Source organism: Panulirus ornatus, chromosome 18 (assembly GCF_036320965.1).
Source record: "Panulirus ornatus isolate Po-2019 chromosome 18, ASM3632096v1, whole genome shotgun sequence".
In the NCBI taxonomy this organism is placed as follows: domain Eukaryota; kingdom Metazoa; phylum Arthropoda; class Malacostraca; order Decapoda; family Palinuridae; genus Panulirus; species Panulirus ornatus.
The window spans coordinates 51,903,205-51,927,381 of NC_092241.1; the positions used below are offsets into that span (position 1 = coordinate 51,903,205).

The 24,177-nt window shown below is 40.8% G+C and overlaps 1 protein-coding gene across 2 annotated transcripts in view; it reads right to left on the reverse strand.

The window, feature by feature from the left end:
- LOC139755091 (non-lysosomal glucosylceramidase) overlaps nucleotides 1-24,177 on the reverse strand; it is a 135,126-nt gene that overhangs the window by 20,922 nt on the left and 90,027 nt on the right. For both annotated transcript variants that reach the window (XM_071673206.1, XM_071673207.1), the window contains one exon: nucleotides 670-914. In XM_071673206.1, coding sequence (XP_071529307.1) covers nucleotides 670-914 — 245 coding nt within the window. The remainder of the gene's footprint in view (nucleotides 1-669; nucleotides 915-24,177) is intronic.

The following is a 24,177-nucleotide window of genomic DNA, read 5'->3' on the forward strand; positions in this document are numbered from 1 at the left end:
CTCAACAATGGTTTTAACAATTTCAAATAAAGAAGCTGATATTGATTTTCTACTTCAACATCTGTGGCCCAATCATAACTTCTAATACTATGGTACATTGAGACAACTTTGACAGCACACCACCATGATACAGTTGGGAACCACTACTCTTGCAAATTATGCTTACAATTTGACTAAGGGCTGCAGAGGAATCTGTGTACTATTCATCCTATCTATGGTAACTGAATTATTTATGTATAAGAAATATGCCTTCAGAACACTAAAGAGAAAATAATCATACAGAACAAAAGAAAAGCAAATTGGACACACAACAAAAAGCAAATGATAAGTGAAGAATTTCTCCCCTAAGTCCCCAGACTAGTAATGTGAAATTTTTCCAGGAAGATATCAAACACATCAGAGTATTCATATATATCCAAAAGGGATGCCTGGCTACAATTTGGGTACCATCATCTGCTTTGATATTACTTTACTCGTAACAAAGTTCAACACCATGCAAAAATTACAAGATAAAGTACATAAAGCTGCCTTTCCTGTGTCCTCTGATGGTACCGCTGGAGTGCTTAAGGAACTTCAGAACTTCAGTACCATGACTAGACATTCATTGGGATACAGCTGCCATTAACATTACAAGGAGTTTGTAAACCTTTACAGTGACATGTTACTCACCAGGATCACCAACATCATGAGGCACTGCATTGGCCAACTTCCGGACTCCTTTATTTCCTCGGAAAAGATGTGTACGAGGTGTGAGGTCTGCACTTGTTGTCCACTGGGCCACATCATACTGCAGTGATTTTTGTAGCTCAGGCCAGAGCATTACCAATGCCCAGGATGCATAAAAGTGAACGTCGTAGGTGTTGTACATACGGTATTCATGGCTTTCCAGATAAGCAAATCGACCATATTCAGTGCTGAGGGAATGAGTTTTTCTAAATTTACTCATACATGAATTCATTTTCATAATTTTTGGTGTTACATAATACTTACTCCTGGACACATGTAAAGGCAGAGAGCAGGGCTACCATAAACTAAAATATTCCTCAAAACACGTAAAAGAAAATATTCACAATCAAGGCATAAATAATGTAAAAAGTAGTACTAACAAGTGGTGGGAGGGTTAATAGAAACATGCTGTTTGGCATATTTCAGAAAACTTCCTTACTTAAGAAATATATATATGTTCTTAATGCCACCTAGTTAACGCGGGATAAGGCAAATATGTATGGAAAAAAATAAAATGAAATATATATATATATATATATATATATATATATATATATATATATATATATATATATATATATACATATATATATTATTATTTTTATTATACTTTGTCGCTGTCTCCCGCGTTTGCGAGGTAGCGCAAGGAAACAGACGAAAGAAATGGCCCAACCCCCCCCCATACACATGTATATACATACGTCCACACACGCAAATATACATACCTACACAGCTTTCCATGGTTTACCCCAGACGCTTCACATGCCTTGATTCAATCCACTGACAGCACGTCAACCCCGGTATACCACATCGCTCCAATTCACTCTATTCCTTGCCCTCCTTTCACCCTCCTGCATGTTCAGGCCCCGATCACACAAAATCTTTTTCACTCCATCTTTCCACCTCCAATTTGGTCTCCCTCTTCTCCTTGTTCCCTCCACCTCCGACACACATATCCTCTTGGTCAATCTTTCCTCACTCATCCTCTCCATGTGCCCAAACCACTTCAAAACACCCTCTCCTGCTCTCTCAACCACGCTCTTTTTATTTCCACACATCTCTCTTACCCTTACGTTACTCACTCGATCAAACCACCTCACACCACACATTGTCCTCAAACATCTCATTTCCAGCACATCCATCCTCCTGCGCACAACTCTATCCATAGCCCACGCCTCGCAACCATACAACATTGTTGGAACCACTATTCCATCAAACATACCCATTTTTGCTTTCCGAGGTAATGTTCTCGACTTCCACACATTCTTCAAGGCCCCCAGAATTTTCGCCCCCTCCCCCACCCTATGATCCACTTCCGCTTCCATGGTTCCATCTGCTGACAGATCCACTCCCAGATATCTAAAACACTTCACTTCCTCCAGTTTTTCTCCATTCAAACTCACCTCCCAATTGACTTGACCCTCAACCCTACTGTACCTAATAACCTTGCTCTTATTAACATTTACTCTTAACTTTCTTCTTCCACACACTTTACCAAACTCAGTCACCAGCTTCTGCAGTTTCTCACATGAATCAGCCACCAGCGCTGTATCATCAGCGAACAACAACTGACTCACTTCCCAAGCTCTCTCATCCCCAACAGACTTCATACTTGCCCCTCTTTCCAAAACTCTTGCATTTACCTCCCTAACAACCCCATCCATAAACAAATTAAACAACCATGGAGACATCACACACCCCTGCCGCAAACCTACATTCACTGAGAACCAATCACTTTCCTCTCTTCCTACACGTACACATGCCTTACATCCTCGATAAAAACTTTTCACTGCTTCTAACAACTTGCCTCCCACACCATATATTCTCAATACCTTCCACAGAGCATCTCTATCAACTCTATCATATGCCTTCTCCAGATCCATAAATGCTACATACAAATCCATTTGCTTTTCTAAGTATTTCTCACATACATTCTTCAAAGCAAACACCTGATCCACACATCCTCTACCACTTCTGAAACCAAACTGCTCTTCCCCAATCTGATGCTCTGTACATGCCTTCACCCTCTCAATCAATACCCTCCCATATAATTTACCAGGAATACTCAACAAACTTATACCTCTGTAATTTGAGCACTCACTCTTATCCCCTTTGCCTTTGTACAATGGCACTATGCACGCATTCCGCCAATCCTCAGGCACCTCACCATGAGTCATACATACATTAAATAACCTTACCAACCAGTCAACAATACAGTCACCCCCTTTTTTAATAAATTCCACTGCAATACCATCCAAACCTGCTGCCTTGCCGGCTTTCATCTTCCGCAAAGCTTTCACTACCTCTTCTCTGTTTACCAAATCATTTTCCCTAACCCTCTCACTTTGCACACCACCTCGACCAAAACACCCTATATCTGCCACTCTATCATCAAACACATTCAGCAAACCTTCAAAATACTCACTCCATCTCCTTCTCACATCACCACTACTTGTTATCACCTCCCCATTTGCGCCCTTCACTGAAGTTCCCATTTGCTCCCTTGTCTTACGCACTTTATTTACCTCTTTCCAGAACATCTTTTTATTCTCCCTAAAATTTAATGATACTCTCTCACCCCAACTCTCATTTGCCCTTTTTTTCACCTCTTGCACCTTTCTCTTGACCTCCTCTCTCTTTCTTTTATACATATATATATATATATATATATATATATATATATATATATATTTTTTTTTTTTGCTTTGTCGCTGTCTTCCGCTTTTGCGAGGTAGCGCAAGGAAACAGACGAAAGAAATGGCCCAACCCACCCCCATACACATGTATATACATACATCCACACACGCAAAATATACATACCTACACAGCTTTCCATGGTTTACCCCAGACGCTTCACATGCCCTGATTCAATCCACTGACAGCACGTCAACCCCGGTATACCACATGGATCCAATTCACTCTATTTCCTTGCCCTCCTTTCACCCTCCTGCATGTTCAGGCCCCGATCACACAAAATCTTTTTCACTCCATCTTTCCATCTCCAATTTGGTCTCCCACTTCTCCTCGTTCCCTCCACCTCCGACACATATATCCTCTTGGTCAATCTTTCCTCACTCATTCTCTCCATGTGCCCAAACCATTTCAAAACACCCTCTTCTGCTCTCTCAACCACGCTCTTTTTATTTCCACACATCTCTCTTACCCTTACGTTACTTACTCGATCAAACCACCTCACACCACACATTGTCCTCAAAATCTCATTTCCAGCATATCCATCCTCCTGCGCACAACTCTATCCATAGCCCATGCATAGCAACCATACAACATTGTTGGAACCACTATTCCTTCAAACATACCCATTTTTGCTTTCCGAGATAATGTTCTCGACTTTTTTTTTTTTTTGGCTTTGTCGCTGTCTTCCCGCATTTGTGTTGTGCGCAGGAGGATGGATGTGCTGAAATGAGATGTTTGAGGACAGTGTGTGGTGTGAGGTGGTTTGATCGAGTAAGTAACGTAAGGGTAAGAGAGATGTGTGGAAATAAAAAGAGCGTGGTTGAGAGAGCAGAAGAGGGTGTTTTGAAATGGTTTGGGCACATGGAAAGAACGAGTGAGGAAAGATTGACCAAGAGGATGTATGTGTCGGAGGTGGAGGGAACGAGGAGAAGTGGGAGACCAAATTGGAGGTGGAAAGATGGAGTGAAAAAGATTTTGTGTGATTGGGGCCTGAACATGCAGGAGGGTGAAAGGAGGGCAAGGAATAGAGTGAACTGGATCGATGTGGTATACCGGGGTTGACGTGCTGTCAGTGGATTGAATCAGGGCATGTGAAGCATCTGGGGTAAACCATGGAAAGCTGTGTAGGTATGTATATTTGCGTGTGTGGACGTATGTATATACATGTGTATGGGGGTGGGTTGGGCCATTTCTTTCGTCTGTTTACTTGCGCTACCTCACAAACGCGGGAGACAGCGACAAAGCAAAAAAAAAAAAAAAATATATGTTTGAAGGAATAGTGGTTCCAACAATGTTGTATGGTTGTGAGGCGTGGGCAATGGATAGAGTTGTGCGCAGGAGGGTGGATGTGCTGGAAATGAGATGTTTGAGGACAGTGTGTGGTGTGAGGTGGTTTGATCGAGTAAGTAATGTAAGGGTAAGAGAGATGTGTGGAAATAAAAAGAGCGTGGTTGAGAGAGCAGAAGAGGGTGTTTTGAAATGGTTTGGGCACATGGAGAGAATGAGTGAGGAAAGATTGACCAAGAGGATATATGTGTCGGAGGTGGAGGGAACGAGGAGAAGTGGGAGACCAAATTGGAGGTGGAAAGATGGAGTGAAAAAGATTTTGTGTGATCGGGGCCTGAACATGCAGGAGGGTGAAAGGAGGGCAAGGAATAGAGTGAATTGGAGCGATGTGGTATACCAGGGTTGACGTGCTGTCAGTGGATTGAATCAAGGCATGTGAAGCGTCTGGGGTAAACCATGGAAAGCTGTGTAGGTATGTATATTTGCGTGTGTGGACGTATGTATATACATGTGTATGGGGGGGTTGGGCCATTTCTTTCGTCTGTTTCCTTGCGCTACCTCACAAACGCGGGAGACAGCGACAAAGTATAATAAATAAATAAAAAAAAAATAATATTTATTTTTATTTATTTTTATTTTGCTTTGTCGCTGTCTCCCGCATTTGTGAGGTAGTGCAATGAAACAGACGAAAGAAATGGCCCAACCCACCCCCATACACAATGTATATACATACACGTCCACACACGCAAATATCCATACCTATACATCTCAATGTACACATATATATACACATACAGACACATACATATATACCCATGCATACAATTCACACTGCCTTTATTCATTCCCATCGCCACCTCGCCACACATGGAATACCATCCCCCTCCCCCCTCATGTGTGCAAGGTAGCACTAGGAAAAGACAACAAAGGCCCCATTCGTTCACACTCAGTCTCTAGCTGTCATGCAATAATGCCCGAAACCACAGCTCCCTTTCCACATCCAGGCCCCACACAACTTTCCATGGTTTACCCCAGACGCTTCACATGCCCTGATTCAATCCACTGACAGCACGTCAACCCCGGTATACCACATCGATCCAATTCACTCTATTCCTTGACCTCCTTTCACCCTCCTGCATGTTCAGGCCCCGATCACACAAAATCTTTTTCACTCCATCTTTCCACCTCCAATTTGGTCTCCCTCTTCTCCTCGTTCCCTCCACCTCCGACACATATATCCTCTTGGTCAATCTTTCCTCACTCATTCTCTCCATGTGCCCAAACCACTTCAAAACACCCTCTTCTGCTCTCTCAACCACGCTCTTCTTATTTCCACACATCTCTCTTACCCTTATGTTACTCACTTGATCAAACCACCTCACACCACACATTGTCCTCAAACATCTCATTTCCAGCACATCCATCCTCCTGCACACAACTCTATCCATAGCCCACGCCTCGCAACCATACAACATTGTTGGAACCACTATTCCTTCAAACATACCCATTTTTGCTTTCCGAGATAATGTTCTCGACTTCCACCCATTCTTCAAGGCCCCCAGAATTTTCGCCCCCTCCCCCACCCTATGATCCACTTCCGCTTCCATGGTTCCATCCGCTGCCAGATCCACTCCCAGATATCTAAAACACTTCACTTCCTCCAGTTTTTCTCCATTCAAACTCACCTCCCAATTGACTTGACCCTCAACCCTACTGTACCTAATAACCTTGCTCTTATTCACATTTACTCTTAACTTTCTTCTTCCACACACTTTACCAAACTCAGTCACCAGCTTCTGCAGTTTCTCACATGAATCAGCCACCAGCGCTGTATCATCAGCGAACAACAACTGACTCACTTCCCAAGTTCTCTCATCCCCAACAGACTTCATACTTGCCCCTCTTTCCAAAACTCTTGCATTTACCTCCCTAACAACCCCATCCATAAACAAATTAAACAACCATGGAGACATCACACACCCCTGCCGCGAACCTACATTCACTGAGAACCAATCACATTCCTCTCTTCCTACACGATCACATGCCTTACATCCTCGATAAAAACTTTTCACTGCTTCTAACAACTTGCCTCCCACACCATATATTCTTAATACCTTCCACAGAGCATCTCTATCAACTCTATCATATGCCTTCTCCAGATCCATAAATGCTACATACAAATCCATTTGCTTTTCTAAGTATTTCTCACATACATTCTTCAAAGCAAACACCTGATCCACACATCCTCTACCACTTCTGAAACCACACTGCTCTTCCCCAATCTGATGCTCTGTACATGCCTTCACCCTCTCAATCAATACCCTCCCATACAATTTACCAGGAATACTCAACAAACTTATACCTCTGTAATTTGAGCACTCACTCTTATCCCCTTTGCCTTTGTACAATGGCACTATGCACGCATTCCGCCAATCCTCAGGCACCTCACCATGAGTCATACATATATTAAATAACCTTACCAACCAGTCAACAATACAGTCACCCCCTTTTTTAATAAATTCCACTGCAATACCATCCAAACCTGCTGCCTTGCCAGCTTTCATCTTCTGCAAAGCTTTCACTACCTCTTCTCTGTTTACCAAATCATTTTCCCTAACCCTCTCACTTTGCACACCACCTCGACCAAAACACCCTATATCTGCCACTCTATCATCAAACACATTCAACAAACCTTCAAAATACTCACTCCATCTCCTTCTCACATCACCACTACTTGTTATCACCTCCCCATTTGCGCCCTTCACTGAAGTTCCCATTTGCTCCCTTGTCTTACGCACTTTATTTACCTCCTTCCAGAACATCTTTTTATTCTCCCTAAAATTTAATGATACTCTCTCACCCCAACTCTCATTTGCCCTTTTTTTCACCTCTTGCACCTTTCTCTTGACCTCCTGTCTCTTTCTTTTATACATCTCCCACTCAATTGCATTTTTTCCCTGCAAAAATCGTCCAAATGCCTCTCTCTTCTCTTTCACTAATACTCTTACTTCTTCATCCCACCACTCACTACCCTTTCTAATCAACCCACCTCCCACTCTTCTCATGCCACAAGCATCTTTTGCGCAATCCATCACTGATTCCCTAAATACATCCCATTCCTCCCCCACTCCCCTTACTTCCATTGTTCTCACCTTTTTCCATTCTGTACTCAGTCTCTCCTGGTACTTCCTCACACAGGTCTCCTTCCCAAGCTCACTTACTCTCACCACCCTCTTCACCCCAACATTCACTCTTCTTTTCTGAAAACCCATACAAATCTTCACCTTAGCCTCCACAAGATAATGATCAGACATCCCTCCAGTTGCACCTCTCAGCACATTAACATCCAAAAGTCTCTCTTTCGCACGCCTGTCAATTAACACGTAATCCAATAACGCTCTCTGGCCATCTCTCCTACTTACATAAGTATACTTATGTATATCTCGCTTTTTAAACCAGGTATTCCCAATCATCAGTCCTTTTTCAGCACATAAATCTACAAGCTCTTCACCATTTCCATTTACAACACTGAACACCCCATGTATACCAATTATTCCCTCAACTGCCACATTACTCACCTTTGCATTCAAATCACCCATCACTATAACCCGGTCTCGTGCATCAAAACCACTAACACACTCATTCAGCTGCTCCCAAAACACTTGCCTCTCATGATCTTTCTTCTCATGCCCAGGTGCATATGCACCAATAATCACCCACCTCTCTCCATCAACTTTCAGTTTTACCCATATCAATCGAGAATTTACTTTCTTATATATATATATATATATATATATATATATATATATATATATATTTTTTTTTTTTTTTTTTCTTTTTTACGCTATTCGCCATTTCCCGTGATAGCGAGGTAGCGTTAAGAACAGAGAACTGGGCCTTTGAGGGAATATCCTCACCTGGCTCCCTTCTCTGTTCCTTCTTTTTATATTCTTTTTTATTTTATTTTGTTGCTGTCTCCTGCGTTAGCGAGGTAGCGCAGGGAAACAGACAAAAGAATGGCCCAACCCACCCACATACACATGTATATACATACACGTCCACACACGCAAATATACATACACGTCCACACACGCAAATATACATACCTATACATCTCAACATATACATATATATACACACACAGACATATACATATATACACATGTACACAATTCATACAGTCTGCCTTTATTCATTCCCATCGCCACCTCGCCACACATGAAATAACAACCCCCTCCCCCCCCCGCATGTGCGCGAGGTAGCACTAGGAAAAGACAACAAAGGCAACATTCGTTCACACTCAGTCTCTAGCTGTCATGTATAATGCACTGAAACCACACCTCCCTATCCACATCCAGGCCCCATAGACCTTTCCATGGTTTACCTGAAATGCTTCACATGCCCTGGTACAGTCCATTGACAGCACGTCAACCCCGGTATACCACATCGTTCCAACTCACTCTATTCCTTGCATGCCTTTAACCCTCCTGTATGTTCAGGCCCCGATCACTCAAATCTTTTTCACTCCATCTTACCACCTCCAATTTGGTCTCCCACTTCTTGTTCCCTCCACCTCTGACACATATATCCTCTTTGTCAATCTTTCCTCACTCATTCTCTTTAAGTGACCAAACCATTTCAATAAACCCTCTTCTGCTCTCTCAACCACAGTCTTTTTATTAACGCATATCTCTCTCTTAACGCTACCTCGCTAATGCGGGAAATGGCGAATAGTTTAAAAGAAAGAAAAATCTCTCTCTTACCCTTTCATTAATTACTCGGTCAAACCACCTCACACCACATATTGTCCTCAAACATCTTATTTCCAACACATCTACCCTCCTCCGCACAACCCTATCTATAACTCACTCCTTGTAACCATATAACATTGTTGGAACCACTGTTCCTTCAAACATACCCATTTTTGCTCTCCGAGATAACGTTCTCTTCTTCCACACATTCTTCAACGCTTCCATAACCTTCGCCCCCTCCCCCACCCTGCGACTCACTTCCACTTCCATGGTTCCATCCGCTGCTAAATCCACTCCCAGATATCTAAGACACTTCATTTCCTTCAGCTTTTCTCCATTCAAACTTACCTGCCAAATGACTTGTCCCTCATCACTACTGTACCTAATAACCTTGCTCTTATTCACATTTACTCTCAGCTCTCCTCTTTCACACACTGTACCAAACTCATTCACCAGCTTCTGCAGTTTCTCGCCCGAATCAGCGACTAGTGCTGTATCATCATTGAACAACAAATGATTCACTTCCCAAGCCCTCTCATCCACAACAGATTGCGTACTTACCCCTCTTCCCAAAACTCTTGCACTCACCTCCCTAACAAACCCATCCATAAACAAATTAAACAACCATGGAGACATCATGCACCCTTGCCGCAAACTGACATTCACAGGGAATCAATCACTTTCCTCTCTTCCTACTCGTACACATGCCTTACATCCTCGATAAAAACTTTTCACTGCTTCTAGCAACTTGCCTACCACACCATATACTCTTAATACCTTCCACATACATTTTTCAAAGCAAACACCTGATCCACACATCCTCTACCACTTCTGAAACCACACTGCTCTTCCCCAATCTGATACTCTATACATGCCTTCACCCTCTCAATCAATACCCTCCCATATAATTTCCCAGGAATACTCAACAAACTTATACCTCTATAGTATGAACACTCAACCTTATCTCCTCTGCCTTTGTTCAAAGGCAGTATGCATGCATTCTGCCAATCCTCAGGCACTTCACCTTGAACCATACATTCACTGAATATCCCCACCAACCAGTCACAACACAGTCACCCCTTTTTTAATAAATTCCACTGCAATACCATCCAAACCTGTCACCTTGCCAGCTTTCATCTTCCACAAAGCTTTCTCTAACTCTTCACTGTTTACCAAACCATTCTTCCTGACCCTCTCACTTCACACACCACCTCAACCAAAACACCCTATATCTGCCACTCTATCATCAAACACATTCAACAAACCTTCAAAATACTCATTCCATCTCCTTCTCATATCATCACTACTTGTCAATACCTCCCCATTAGCCCCCTTCACCGATGTTCCCATTTGTTCTCTTGTCTTATGCACTTTATTTACCACCTTCCAAAACATCTTTTTATTCTCACTAAAATCTAACGATACTCTCTCACCCCAACACTCATTTGCCCTCTTTTTCACCTCTTGCACCTTCCTCTTGATCTCCTGCCTCTTTCTTTTATACATCTCCCAGTCATTTGCACTATTTCCTTGCACAAATCATCCAAAAGCCTCTCTCTTCTCTTTCACTAACAATTTTACTTCTTCAACCCACCACTCACTACCTTTTCTAATCTGCCCACCTCCCACCTTTCTCATGCCACAGGCATCTTTTGCACAAGCCATCACCATTTCCCTAAATACATCCCATTCCTCCCCCGCTCCCCTTACGTCATTTGCTCTCACCTTTTTCCATTTCACACTCAATCTCTCCTGGTACTTCCTCACACAAGTCTCCTTTCTAAGCCCACTTATGCTCACCACTCTCTTCACCCCAACATTCTCTCTTCTTTTCTGAAAACCTCTACAAATCTTCACCTTCGCCTCCACAAGATAATGATCAGACACCCCTCCAGTTGCACCTCTCAGCACATTAACATCCAAAAGTCTCTCTTTCATGCACCTATCAATCAACACATAATCCAATAACGTTCTCTGGCCATCTCTCCTGTTTACATATGTATACTTATGTATATCTTTCTTTTTAAACCAGGTATTCCCAATCAGCAGTCCTTTTTCAGCACACAAATTTACAAGCTCTTCACCATTTCCCTTTACAACACTGAACACCCCACGCACACCAATTATTCCCTCAACTGCCACATTTCTCACCTTTGCATTCACATCACCCATCATTACCAGGTGCATAGGCACCAATAATCACCCATCTCTCTCTATCCACTTTCAGTTTTACCCATATCAATCTAGAGTTTACCTTCTTACACTCTATCACATACTGCCACAACTCCTGCTTCATGAGTAGTGCTACTCCTTCCTTTGCTCTTGTCCTCTAACCAACCCCTGACTTTACTCCCAAGACATTCCCTAACGACTCTTCCCCTTTACCCTAGAGCTTCGTTTCATTCAGAGCCAAAACATCCAGGTTCCTTTCCTCAAACATACTACCTATCTCTCCTTTTTTCTCATCTTGGTTACATCCACACACATTTGGATACCCCAGTCTGATCCTTTGAGGAGGATGAGCACTCCCTGTATGTACATATGTACATATTTATACTTGCTTGCCTTTATTCATTCCTGGCACTACCCTGTCCCAAAGTGAATTTTTCCCAGCTAACACTTCCTTATAAATGAATAACCATTATCGATATATTTCATATGACAAGTGAAGTAAGGTTATGAGTAAATAAGGTCATCCTTCATCTTTTCCTTACACTAACTTGCTAAATGGGAATTGGCAAACAGGTAAGAACAAAATGAATCACCAGTGCTGTCGCTTACTGATTTCAATTAACAATGCTGTTAATTCCTTTGATATCAATTACCAGTCACATTTTCATCTTCTGATGTACATCTTTTAAAGGATTTTATGGGAGTAAGAGGTCACACAACCTAAAGACATAACTAGACAATTGATGACCAGTGTTAATTACTATGATAGTGATAACTAGTGACACTAACTGCAGTGATATACTGTTACCAGTGATCCATCTACTGCCACTGCTGTGTTTCTGTTGTTATGATTCATTTTAGCTTAATCATCCTGCTAGTAGCACACAATTTGTTTTTGGTATTCAAAGGTATGAAAGTGTTTTTACTTGAGCTGAGATTGATGGGCATTTCTGTAAGATCCTGTTGTACACTGGAGGCTTCTAACTACCCATTATGTCTAGGACCCAAGTTCATATGCTGTCACATAAATAAACACACACTTCACATGTTTCTATAGTCCTGGGAATATCCTCTATAAAAGAGTCCTGACATCAAGTAAACTACATTTTCATATCATTGTGAGGGGATCTCTGCAAAGAACAGTCACTCTGGAGCTTCCTCAGCTCAGGATCACCTAGACAGTGCAACAGATTCTTTCTAAACTTTACCATTACAATCAGCTCATGTTACTCTTCGAAAATGTTTCAACTTTTTCTAAAAATGGATTCCTAAGTCTTAAGGTGAACTTGGTTGAAAGTAATTGTGACTGATTCACAGTGCTTTAAATTCACTGTTCCTCACTAGCTAGCTGTTTCTCTTGATGCATTACAATAACCAAAGTATGAAATGTATACTGCACATAACATTCAGACTCAACCATTGAAATGCAACCATACATCATGCAAACTGATTTTAGGCAATGAAAATACATCATTTAACTATGACTTTATCTACAGGGAACTCATTATGTTTTGCTCTACTTTCACACAAATGCATTTGGAAAAAAGAAAAAATAGCCATTTATGTGAGCTTTTACCAGTCAACTTAAGGATGAACAACTTAAGGCATTTCTAGGATTCACACAGAAATATGTGAATAAAATTTGAGAACAATTCCAGGATCTATAGTGCAGTGTCATGGATAGTTATTAGCATTTAAGTTAATAAAAATTACTGCCTCTAAACAACCCCTTCAGCTGTTTGAATCACTAACATCATCAAATATTTTACTGACATGTATACCCTCTACGTCATTCTCCCAATATGTCTAACCATTTCAGCAAACCCTTTTCAACTCTCTTATATAGTCCTCATACTACCACACTTCTGTCCTACCTTATCTTCTTTTATTAAATCACTCCTCCATAATTCGCTTGTTGTTCTCAAACATTTCATTTCCCATACATTCACCACAATCTTTACATCTCTGGCTAAGACCCATGCCTTGCACCCATACAACACTGACGTGATTACAGTATGGGTAATCTCTGCACTTAAAGACAATGACCTCTCCCATAAATTCCTCAGTGTGACCAAGACTTTGGCCCAACTCATCCACCTTGTGTCACTTCAGCTCCTATGGTTACATTTACTTCCATACCCAGTCCCAAGTATCTAACACATTCTAATTTCTCCTCAAAGTTCTCTTTATTCAAACTCGCACTCCAAATAACAAATAACTCTTTTCACTGCTAAACCTAATAACCTTTTTATTCACATTTACTCTCAAGCTTATCCTTTCGCACACTTTCCCTAACTCAGACACTAGCTTCTGCAGTTTCTCGTTGAAAAATTATCAAAGGAAAAAGATCTCCACTTAAAATTCCTTGGGAACTAGTAGTTCTCAAACGACAAATTTTTTTGGAATATCATTACAGTTCTTCACTCTCATTCAAAACTGAGGGCTGAGTATTTCATAACTTTAACCATGGTGTATCTGTATACCTAATACAGTTTTTAAATGTTCTTTGTAACTTTATAATTTTTTCATATCTGTTTGCATAACCCATGCTAACAAGGAAGTGCCAGTCACAGACAAAGAATGGCTTCATTCAATCATCTACCATAATCAAATCCCACTATCAACAACTAGGCTCCACAGACCTTTCTGAGACTTCCCATGACAGCTTTATAGTCCTTGATTCATAACACTGACTGCATGTCACCTTCTGCACTGTATACTGCATCGCTCCACTTCACTCTATCCCATGTATGCTCACCCCCTGCACTGAATACCACATCGCTCCACTTCATTCTATTCCATGCATGCTTTACACTTTCCTACATGTTTGGGGGCCCCTAAATCTTATGCTCTGGGGATCAACCATCAATACGACACTAAAATCCATTTTTCAACATATCCTAAGACCCTATATGCTCATGATACAATTTCGATAGAGAAGACATCAAACTCTTACTACTCAACTGCCCTCCACTCCTCACACATTATAACACCTGTGGTCCTGACCAGTAGATGTAGCCTGCTTCCTAAGTGATCTAAGAGTCTTGTAAGGATGGAAGGGACTCCTGAGGCAGGAAGTAAGTATATGTGACATGAAAAATTTAAAAATCATTTATCAATTGCATTTCCTCAAAATTCTTCCATATCTCCACTTCTTACAAGAGAGAGTTTGCCAAATACATAGAAGTTGAATTGCTGGGGTGGCATCAAACACACCTAAAGTAGATACTCCCTTCAGTTATGCATCAACCTAACCTTACCTTATTTCTGCATAATCAAACATACCTGAAGTAGATACTCCCTTCAGTTATGCATCAACCTAACCTTACCTTACTTCTGCATAATCAAACACACCCAAAGTAGATACTCCCTTCAGTTATCCATCAACCTAACCTTACCTTATTTCTGCATATTGTAACAATAAGTGTAACATACTTCCTCTTCGCACCACTCAATGCCAATACCTGGACACTTATTGAAAGCCAATATGATGGCAGAATATGGGCAAAAACCACACGTGTAACTGAGAAAAGCATGAAACACTTATGCCTTAAATTCAAACTAAGAAAAAATGATAACATGATTTAGTGGCATGAGGTAAAGCAGCACTCAGAAAGTGGAGTGGCAACCATCAGAAACATGTACACCATTTGGAAATAGTATTAAACTAAGAGGTATCAAATTTTGGATGTTTTCACGCTACAGATGTTTAGACTAAAGATCTTCAACCAGTAAAATACAAAAATGTAGAATTACATTTTCACTAAATTTTTCAAGTAAGAATTGCATACTAATGAAGGAGTTTCAATATCTAACCCCTAGTAAGACTTAGAAGGTATTTTTCAACATTTCCAGACTTTTATACATATGAAAACTAAATCTAAAAATGTCAGAACTTTCACTAAATGTGTAAGCTATGAGATTCTTTCCACTAGTGTTTGTACAGATGCATATGGCCTAAATGTACCCAGTCAAGGGTTAACTCACATGCTACTCAAAGTGAACTAAGATTCTTAGATTATGATCTAGAATAAATCATATCTGAACAGAGATGATACTGAGGCTTTGCTACAAGCAATTATCTAATCTAAAGAATGTTTCACACTTTTCAATATTCCATGACTACAATGTGCATAATCTGAGCAACTGGAAGTTCAGAAATAATGAACTCAACTACATGCAATTCCATGACCATACAACATTCTGTAAAGATATTTTTTTATTTTTTTTCTTTTTTTTTTTATTATACTTTGTCGCTGTCTCCCGCGTTTGCGAGGTAGCGCAAGGAAACAGACGAAAGAAACGGCCCAACCCCCCCCCATACACATGTATATACATACGTCCACACACGCAAATATACATACCTACACAGCTTTCCATGGTTTACCCCAGACGCTTCACATGCCTTGATTCAATCCACTGACAGCACGTCAACCCCGGTATACCACATCGTTCCAATTCACTCTATTCCTTGCCCTCCTTTCACCCTCCTGCATGTTCAGGCCCCGATCACACAAAATCTTTTTCACTCCATCTTTCCACCTCCAATTTGGTCTCCCTCTTCTCCTCGTTCCCTCCACCTCCGACACATATATCCTCTTGGTCAATCTTTCCTCACTCATTCTCTCCATGTGCCCAAACCACTTCAAAACACCCTCTTCTGCTCTCTCAACCACGCTCTTTTTATTTCCACACATCTCTCTTACCCTTACGTTACTCACTCGATCAAACCACCTCACACCACACATTGTCCTCAAACATCTCATTTCCAGCACATCCATCCTCCTGTGCACAACTCTATCCATAGCCCACGCCTCGCAACCATACAACATTGTTGGAACCACTATTCCTTCAAACATACCCATTTTTGCTTTCCGAGATAATGTTCTCGACTTCCACACATTCTTCAAAGCTCCCAGAATTTTCGCCCCCTCCCCCACCCTATGATCCACTTCCGCTTCCATGGTTCCATCCGCTGCCAGATCCACTCCCAGATATCTAAAACACTTCACTTCCTCCAGTTTTTCTCCATTCAAACTCACCTCCCAATTGACTTGACCCTCAACCCTACTGTACCTAATAACCTTGCTCTTATTCACATTTACTCTTAACTTTCTTCTTCCACACACTTTACCAAACTCAGTCACCAGCTTCTGCAGTTTCTCAAATGAATCAGCCACCAGCGCTGTATCATCAGCGAACAACAACTGACTCACTTCCCAAGCTCTCTCATCTCCAACAGACTTCATACTTGCACCTCTTTCCAAAACTCTTGCATTTACCTCCCTAACAACCCCATCCATAAACAAATTAAACAACCATGGAGACATCACACACCCCTGCCGCAAACCTACATTCACCGAGAACCAGTCACTCTCCTCTCTTCCTATACGTACACATGCCTTACATCCTCGATAAAAACTTTTCACTGCTTCTAACAACTTTCCTCCCACACCATATATTCTTAATACCTTCCACAGAGCATCTCTATCAACTCTATCATATGCCTTCTCCAGATCCATAAATGCTACATACAAATCATTTGCTTTTCTAAGTATTTCTCACATACATTCTTCAAAGCAAACACCTGATCCACACATCCTCTACCACTTCTGAAACCACACTGCTCTTCCCCAATCTGATGCTATGTACATGCCTTCACCCTCTCAATCAATACCCTCCCATAAAATTTACCAGGAATACTCAACAAACTTATACCTCTGTAATTTGAGCACTCACTCTTATCCCCTTTGCCTTTGTACAATGGCACTATGCACGCATTCCGCCAATCCTCAGGCACCTCACCATGAGTCATACATACATTAAATAACCTTACCAACAAGTCAACAATACAGTCACCCCCTTTTTTAATAAATTCCACTGCAATACCATCCAAACCTGCTGCCTTGCTGGCTTTCATCTTCCGCAAAGCTTTCACTACCTCTTCTCTGTTTACCAAATCATTTTCCCGAACCCTCTCACTTTGCACACCACCTCGACCAAAACACCCTATATCTGCCACTCTATCATCAAACACATTCAACAAACCTTCAAAATACTCACTCCATCTCCTTCTCACATCACCACTACTTGTTATCACCTCCCCATTTGCGCCCTTCACTGATGTTCCCATTTGCTCCCTTGTCTTACGCACTTTATTTACCTCCTTCCAGAACATCTTTTTATTCTCCCTAAAATTTAATGATACTCTCTCACCCCAACTCTCATTTGCCCTTTTTTTCACCTCTTGCACCTTTCTCTTGACCTCCTGTCTCTTTCTTTTATACATCTCCCACTCAATTGCATTTTTCCCCTGCAAAAATCGTCCAAATGCCTCTCTCTTCTCTTTCACTAATACTCTTACTTCTTCATCCCACCACTCACTACCCTTTCTAATCAACCCACCTCCCACTCTTCTCATGCCACAAGCATCTTTTGCGCAATCCATCACTGATTCCCTAAATACATCCCATTCCTCTCCCCCTCCCCTTACTTCCATTGTTCTCACCTTTTTCCATTCTGTACTCAGTCTCTCCTGGTACTTCCTCACACAGGTCTCCTTCCAAGCTCACTTACTCTCACCACTCTCTTCACCCCAACATTCACTCTTCTTTTCTGAAAACCTCTACAAATCTTCACCTTCGCCTCCACAAGATAATGATCAGACATCCCTCCAGTTGCACCTCTCAGCACATTAACATCCAAAAGTCTCTCTTTCATGCACCTATCAATCAACACATAATCCAATAACGTTCTCTGGCCATCTCTCCTATTTACATATGTATACTTATGTATATCTTTCTTTTTAAACCAGGTATTCCCAATCAGCAGTCCTTTTTCAGCACACAAATTTACAAGCTCTTCACCATTTCCCTTTACAACACTGAACACCCCACGCACACCAATTATTCCCTCAACTGCCACATTTCTCACCTTTGCATTCAAATCACCCATCATTACCAGGTGCATAGGCACCAATAATCACCCATCTCTCTCTATCCACTTTCAGTTTTACCCATATCAATCTAGAGTTTACCTTCTTACACTCTATCACATACTGCCACAACTCCTGCTTCATGAGTAGTGCTACTCCTTCCTTTGCTCTTGTCCTCTAACCAACCCCTGACTTTACTCCCAAGACATTCCCTAACCACTCTTCCCCTTTACCCTAGAGCTTCGTTTCATTCAGAGCCAAAACATCCAAGTTCCTTTCCTCAAACATACTACCTATCTCTCCTTTTTTCTCATCTTGGTTACATCCACACACATTTGGATACCCCAGTCTGATCCTTTGAGGAGGATGAGCACTCCCTGTATGTACATATGTACATATTTATACTTGCTTGCCTTTATTCATTCCTGGCACTACCCTGTCCCAAAGTGAATTTTTCCCAGCTAACACTTCCTTATAAATGAATAACCATTATCGATATATTTCATATGACAAGTGAAGTAAGGTTATGAGTAAATAAGGTCATCCTTCATCTTTTCCTTACACTAACTTGCTAAATGGGAATTGGCAAACAGGTAAGAACAAAATGAATCACCAGTGCTATCGCTTACTGATTTCAATTAACAATGCTGTTAATTCCTTTGATATCAATTACCAGTCACATTTTCATCTTCTGATGTACATCTTTTAAAGGATTTTATGGGAGTAAGAGGTCACACAACCTAAAGACATAACTAGACAATTGATGACCAGTGTTAATTACTATGATAGTGATAACTAGTGACACTAACTGCAGTGATATACTGTTACCAGTGATCCATCTACTGCCACTGCTGTGTTTCTGTTGTTATGATTCATTTTAGCTTAATCATCCTGCTAGTAGCACACAATTTGTTTTTGGTATTCAAAGGTATGAAAGTGTTTTTACTTGAGCTGAGATTGATGGGCATTTCTGTAAGATCCTGTTGTACACTAGAGGCTTCTAACTACCCATTATGTCTAGGACCCAAGTTCATATGCTGTCACATAAATAAACACACACTTCACATGTCTCTATAGTCCTGGGAATATCCTCTATAAAAGAGTCCTGACATCAAGTAAACTACATTTTCATATCATTGTGAGGGGATCTCTGCAAAGAACAGTCACTCTGGAGCTTCCTCAGCTCAGGATCACCTAGACAGTGCAACAGATTCTTTCTAAACTTTACCATTACAATCAGCTCATGTTACTCTTCGAAAATGTTTCAACTTTTTCTAAAAATGGATTCCTAAGTCTTAAGGTGAACTTGGTTGAAAGTAATTGTGACTGATTCACAGTGCTTTAAATTCACTGTTCCTCACTAGCTAGCTGTTTCTCTTGATGCATTACAATAACCAAAGTATGAAATGTATACTGCACATAACATTCAGACTCAACCATTGAAATGCAACCATACATCATGCAAACTGATTTTAGGCAATGAAAATACATCATTTAACTATGACTTTATCTACAGGGAACTCATTATGTTTTGCTCTACTTTCACACAAATGCATTTGGAAAAAAGAAAAAATAGCCATTTATGTGAGCTTTAACCAGTCAACTTAAGGATGAACAACTTAAGGCATTTCTAGGATTCACACAGAAATATGTGAATAAAATTTGAGAACAATTCCAGGATCTATAGTGCAGTGTCATGGATAGTTATTAGCATTTAAGTTAATAAAAATTACTGCCTCTAAACAACCCCTTCAGCTGTTTGAATCACTAACATCATCAAATATTTTACTGACATGTATACCCTCTACGTCATTCTCCCAATATGTCTAACCATTTCAGCAAACCCTTTTCAACTCTCTTATATAGTCCTCATACTACCACACTTCTGTCCTACCTTATCTTCTTTTATTAAATCACTCCTCCATAATTCGCTTGTTGTTCTCAAACATTTCATTTCCCATACATTCACCACAATCTTTACATCTCTGGCTAAGACCCATGCCTTGCACCCATACAACACTGACGTGATTACAGTATGGGTAATCTCTGCACTTAAAGACAATGACCTCTCCCATAAATTCCTCAGTGTGACCAAGACTTTGGCCCAACTCATCCACCTTGTGTCACTTCAGCTCCTATGGTTACATTTACTTCCATACCCAGTCCCAAGTATCTAACACATTCTAATTTCTCCTCAAAGTTCTCTTTATTCAAACTCGCACTCCAAATAACAAATAACTCTTTTCACTGCTAAACCTAATAACCTTTTTATTCACATTTACTCTCAAGCTTATCCTTTCGCACACTTTCCCTAACTCAGACACTAGCTTCTGCAGTTTCTCGTTGAAAAATTATCAAAGGAAAAAGATCTCCACTTAAAATTCCTTGGGAACTAGTAGTTCTCAAACGACAAATTTTTTTGGAATATCATTACAGTTCTTCACTCTCATTCAAAACTGAGGGCTGAGTATTTCATAACTTTAACCATGGTGTATCTGTATACCTAATACAGTTTTTAAATGTTCTTTGTAACTTTATAATTTTTTCATATCTGTTTGCATAACCCATGCTAACAAGGAAGTGCCAGTCACAGACAAAGAATGGCTTCATTCAATCATCTACCATAATCAAATCCCACTATCAACAACTAGGCTCCACAGACCTTTCTGAGACTTCCCATGACAGCTTTATAGTCCTTGATTCATAACACTGACTGCATGTCACCTTCTGCACTGTATACTGCATCGCTCCACTTCACTCTATCCCATGTATGCTCACCCCCTGCACTGAATACCACATCGCTCCACTTCATTCTATTCCATGCATGCTTTACACTTTCCTACATGTTTGGGGGCCCCTAAATCTTATGCTCTGGGGATCAACCATCAATACGACACTAAAATCCATTTTTCAACATATCCTAAGACCCTATATGCTCATGATACAATTTCGATAGAGAAGACATCAAACTCTTACTACTCAACTGCCCTCCACTCCTCACACATTATAACACCTGTGGTCCTGACCAGTAGATGTAGCCTGCTTCCTAAGTGATCTAAGAGTCTTGTAAGGATGGAAGGGACTCCTGAGGCAGGAAGTAAGTATATGTGACATGAAAAATTTAAAAATCATTTATCAATTGCATTTCCTCAAAATTCTTCCATATCTCCACTTCTTACAAGAGAGAGTTTGCCAAATACATAGAAGTTGAATTGCTGGGGTGGCATCAAACACATCTAAAGTAGATACTCCCTTCAGTTATGCATCAACCTAACCTTACCTTATTTCTGCATAATCAAACATACCTGAAGTAGATACTCCCTTCAGTTATGCATCAACCTAACCTTACCTTACTTCTGCATAATCAAACACACCCGAAGTAGATACTCCCTTCAGTTATCCATCAACCTAACCTTACCTTATTTCTGCATATTGTAACAATAAGTGTAACATACTTCCTCTTCGCACCACTCAATGCCAATACCTGGACACTTATTGAAAGCCAATATGATAGCAGAATATGGGCAAAAACCACACGTGTAACTGAGAAAAGCATGAAACACTTATGCCTTAAATTCAAACTAAGAAAAAATGATAACATGATTTAGTGGCATGAGGTAAAGCAGCACTCAGAAAGTGGAGTGGCAACCATCAGAAACATGTACACCATTTGGAAATAGTATTAAACTAAGAGGTATCAAATTTTGGATGTTTTCACGCTACAGATGTTTAGACTAAAGATCTTCAACCAGTAAAATACAAAAATGTAGAATTACATTTTCACTAAATTTTTCAAGTAAGAATTGCATACTAATGAAGGAGTTTCAATATCTAACCCCTAGTAAGACTTAGAAGGTATTTTTCAACATTTCCAGACTTTTATACATATGAAAACTAAATCTAAAAATGTCAGAACTTTCACTAAATGTGTAAGCTATGAGATTCTTTCCACTAGTGTTCGTACAGATGCATATGGCCTAAATGTACCCAGTCAAGGGTTAACTCACATGCTACTCAAAGTGAACTAAGATTCTTAGATTATGATCTAGAATAAATCATATCTGAACAGAGATGATACTGAGGCTTTGCTACAAGCAATTATCTAATCTAAAGAATGTTTCACACTTTTCAATATTCCATGACTACAATGTGCATAATCTGAGCAACTGGAAGTTCAGAAATAATGAACTCAACTACATGCAATTCCATGACCATACAACATTCTGTAAAGATATTTTTTTATTTTTTATTTTTTTTTCTATTATACTTTGTCGCTGTCTCCCGTGTTTGCGAGGTAGCGCAAGGAAACAGACGAAAGAAACGGCCCAACCCCCCCCCATACACATGTATATACATACGTCCACACACGCAAATATACATACCTACACAGCTTTCCATGGTTTACCCCAGACGCTTCACATGCCTTGATTCAATCCACTGACAGCACGTCAACCCCGGTATACCACATCGTTCCAATTCACTCTATTCCTTGCCCTCCTTTCACCCTCCTGCATGTTCAGGCCCCGATCACACAAAATCTTTTTCACTCCATCTTTCCACCTCCAATTTGGTCTCCCTCTTCTCCTCGTTCCCTCCACCTCCGACACATATATCCTCTTGGTCAATCTTTCCTCACTCATTCTCTCCATGTGCCCAAACCACTTCAAAACACCCTCTTCTGCTCTCTCAACCACGCTCTTTTTATTTCCACACATCTCTCTTACCCTTACGTTACTCACTCGATCAAACCACCTCACACCACACATTGTCCTCAAACATCTCATTTCCAGCACATCCATCCTCCTGTGCACAACTCTATCCATAGCCCACGCCTCGCAACCATACAACATTGTTGGAACCACTATTCCTTCAAACATACCCATTTTTGCTTTCCGAGATAATGTTCTCGACTTCCACACATTCTTCAAAGCTCCCAGAATTTTCGCCCCCTCCCCCACCCTATGATCCACTTCCGCTTCCATGGTTCCATCCGCTGCCAGATCCACTCCCAGATATCTAAAACACTTCACTTCCTCCAGTTTTTCTCCATTCAAACTCACCTCCCAATTGACTTGACCCTCAACCCTACTGTACCTAATAACCTTGCTCTTATTCACATTTACTCTTAACTTTCTTCTTCCACACACTTTACCAAACTCAGTCACCAGCTTCTGCAGTTTCTCACATGAATCAGCCACCAGCGCTGTATCATCAGCGAACAACAACTGACTCACTTCCCAAGCTCTCTCATCTCCAACAGACTTCATACTTGCACCTCTTTCCAAAACTCTTGCATTTACCTCCCTAACAACCCCATCCATAAACAAATTAAACAACCATGGAGACATCACACACCCCTGCCGCAAACCTACATTCACCGAGAACCAGTCACTCTCCTCTCTTCCTACACGTACACATGCCTTACATCCTCGATAAAAACTTTTCACTGCTTCTAACAACTTGCCTCCCACACCATATATTCTTAATACCTTCCACAGAGCATCTCTATCAACTCTATCATATGCCTTCTCCAGATCCATAAATGCTACATACAAATCTATTTGCTTTTCTAAGTATTTCTCACATACATTCTTCAAAGCAAACACCTGATCC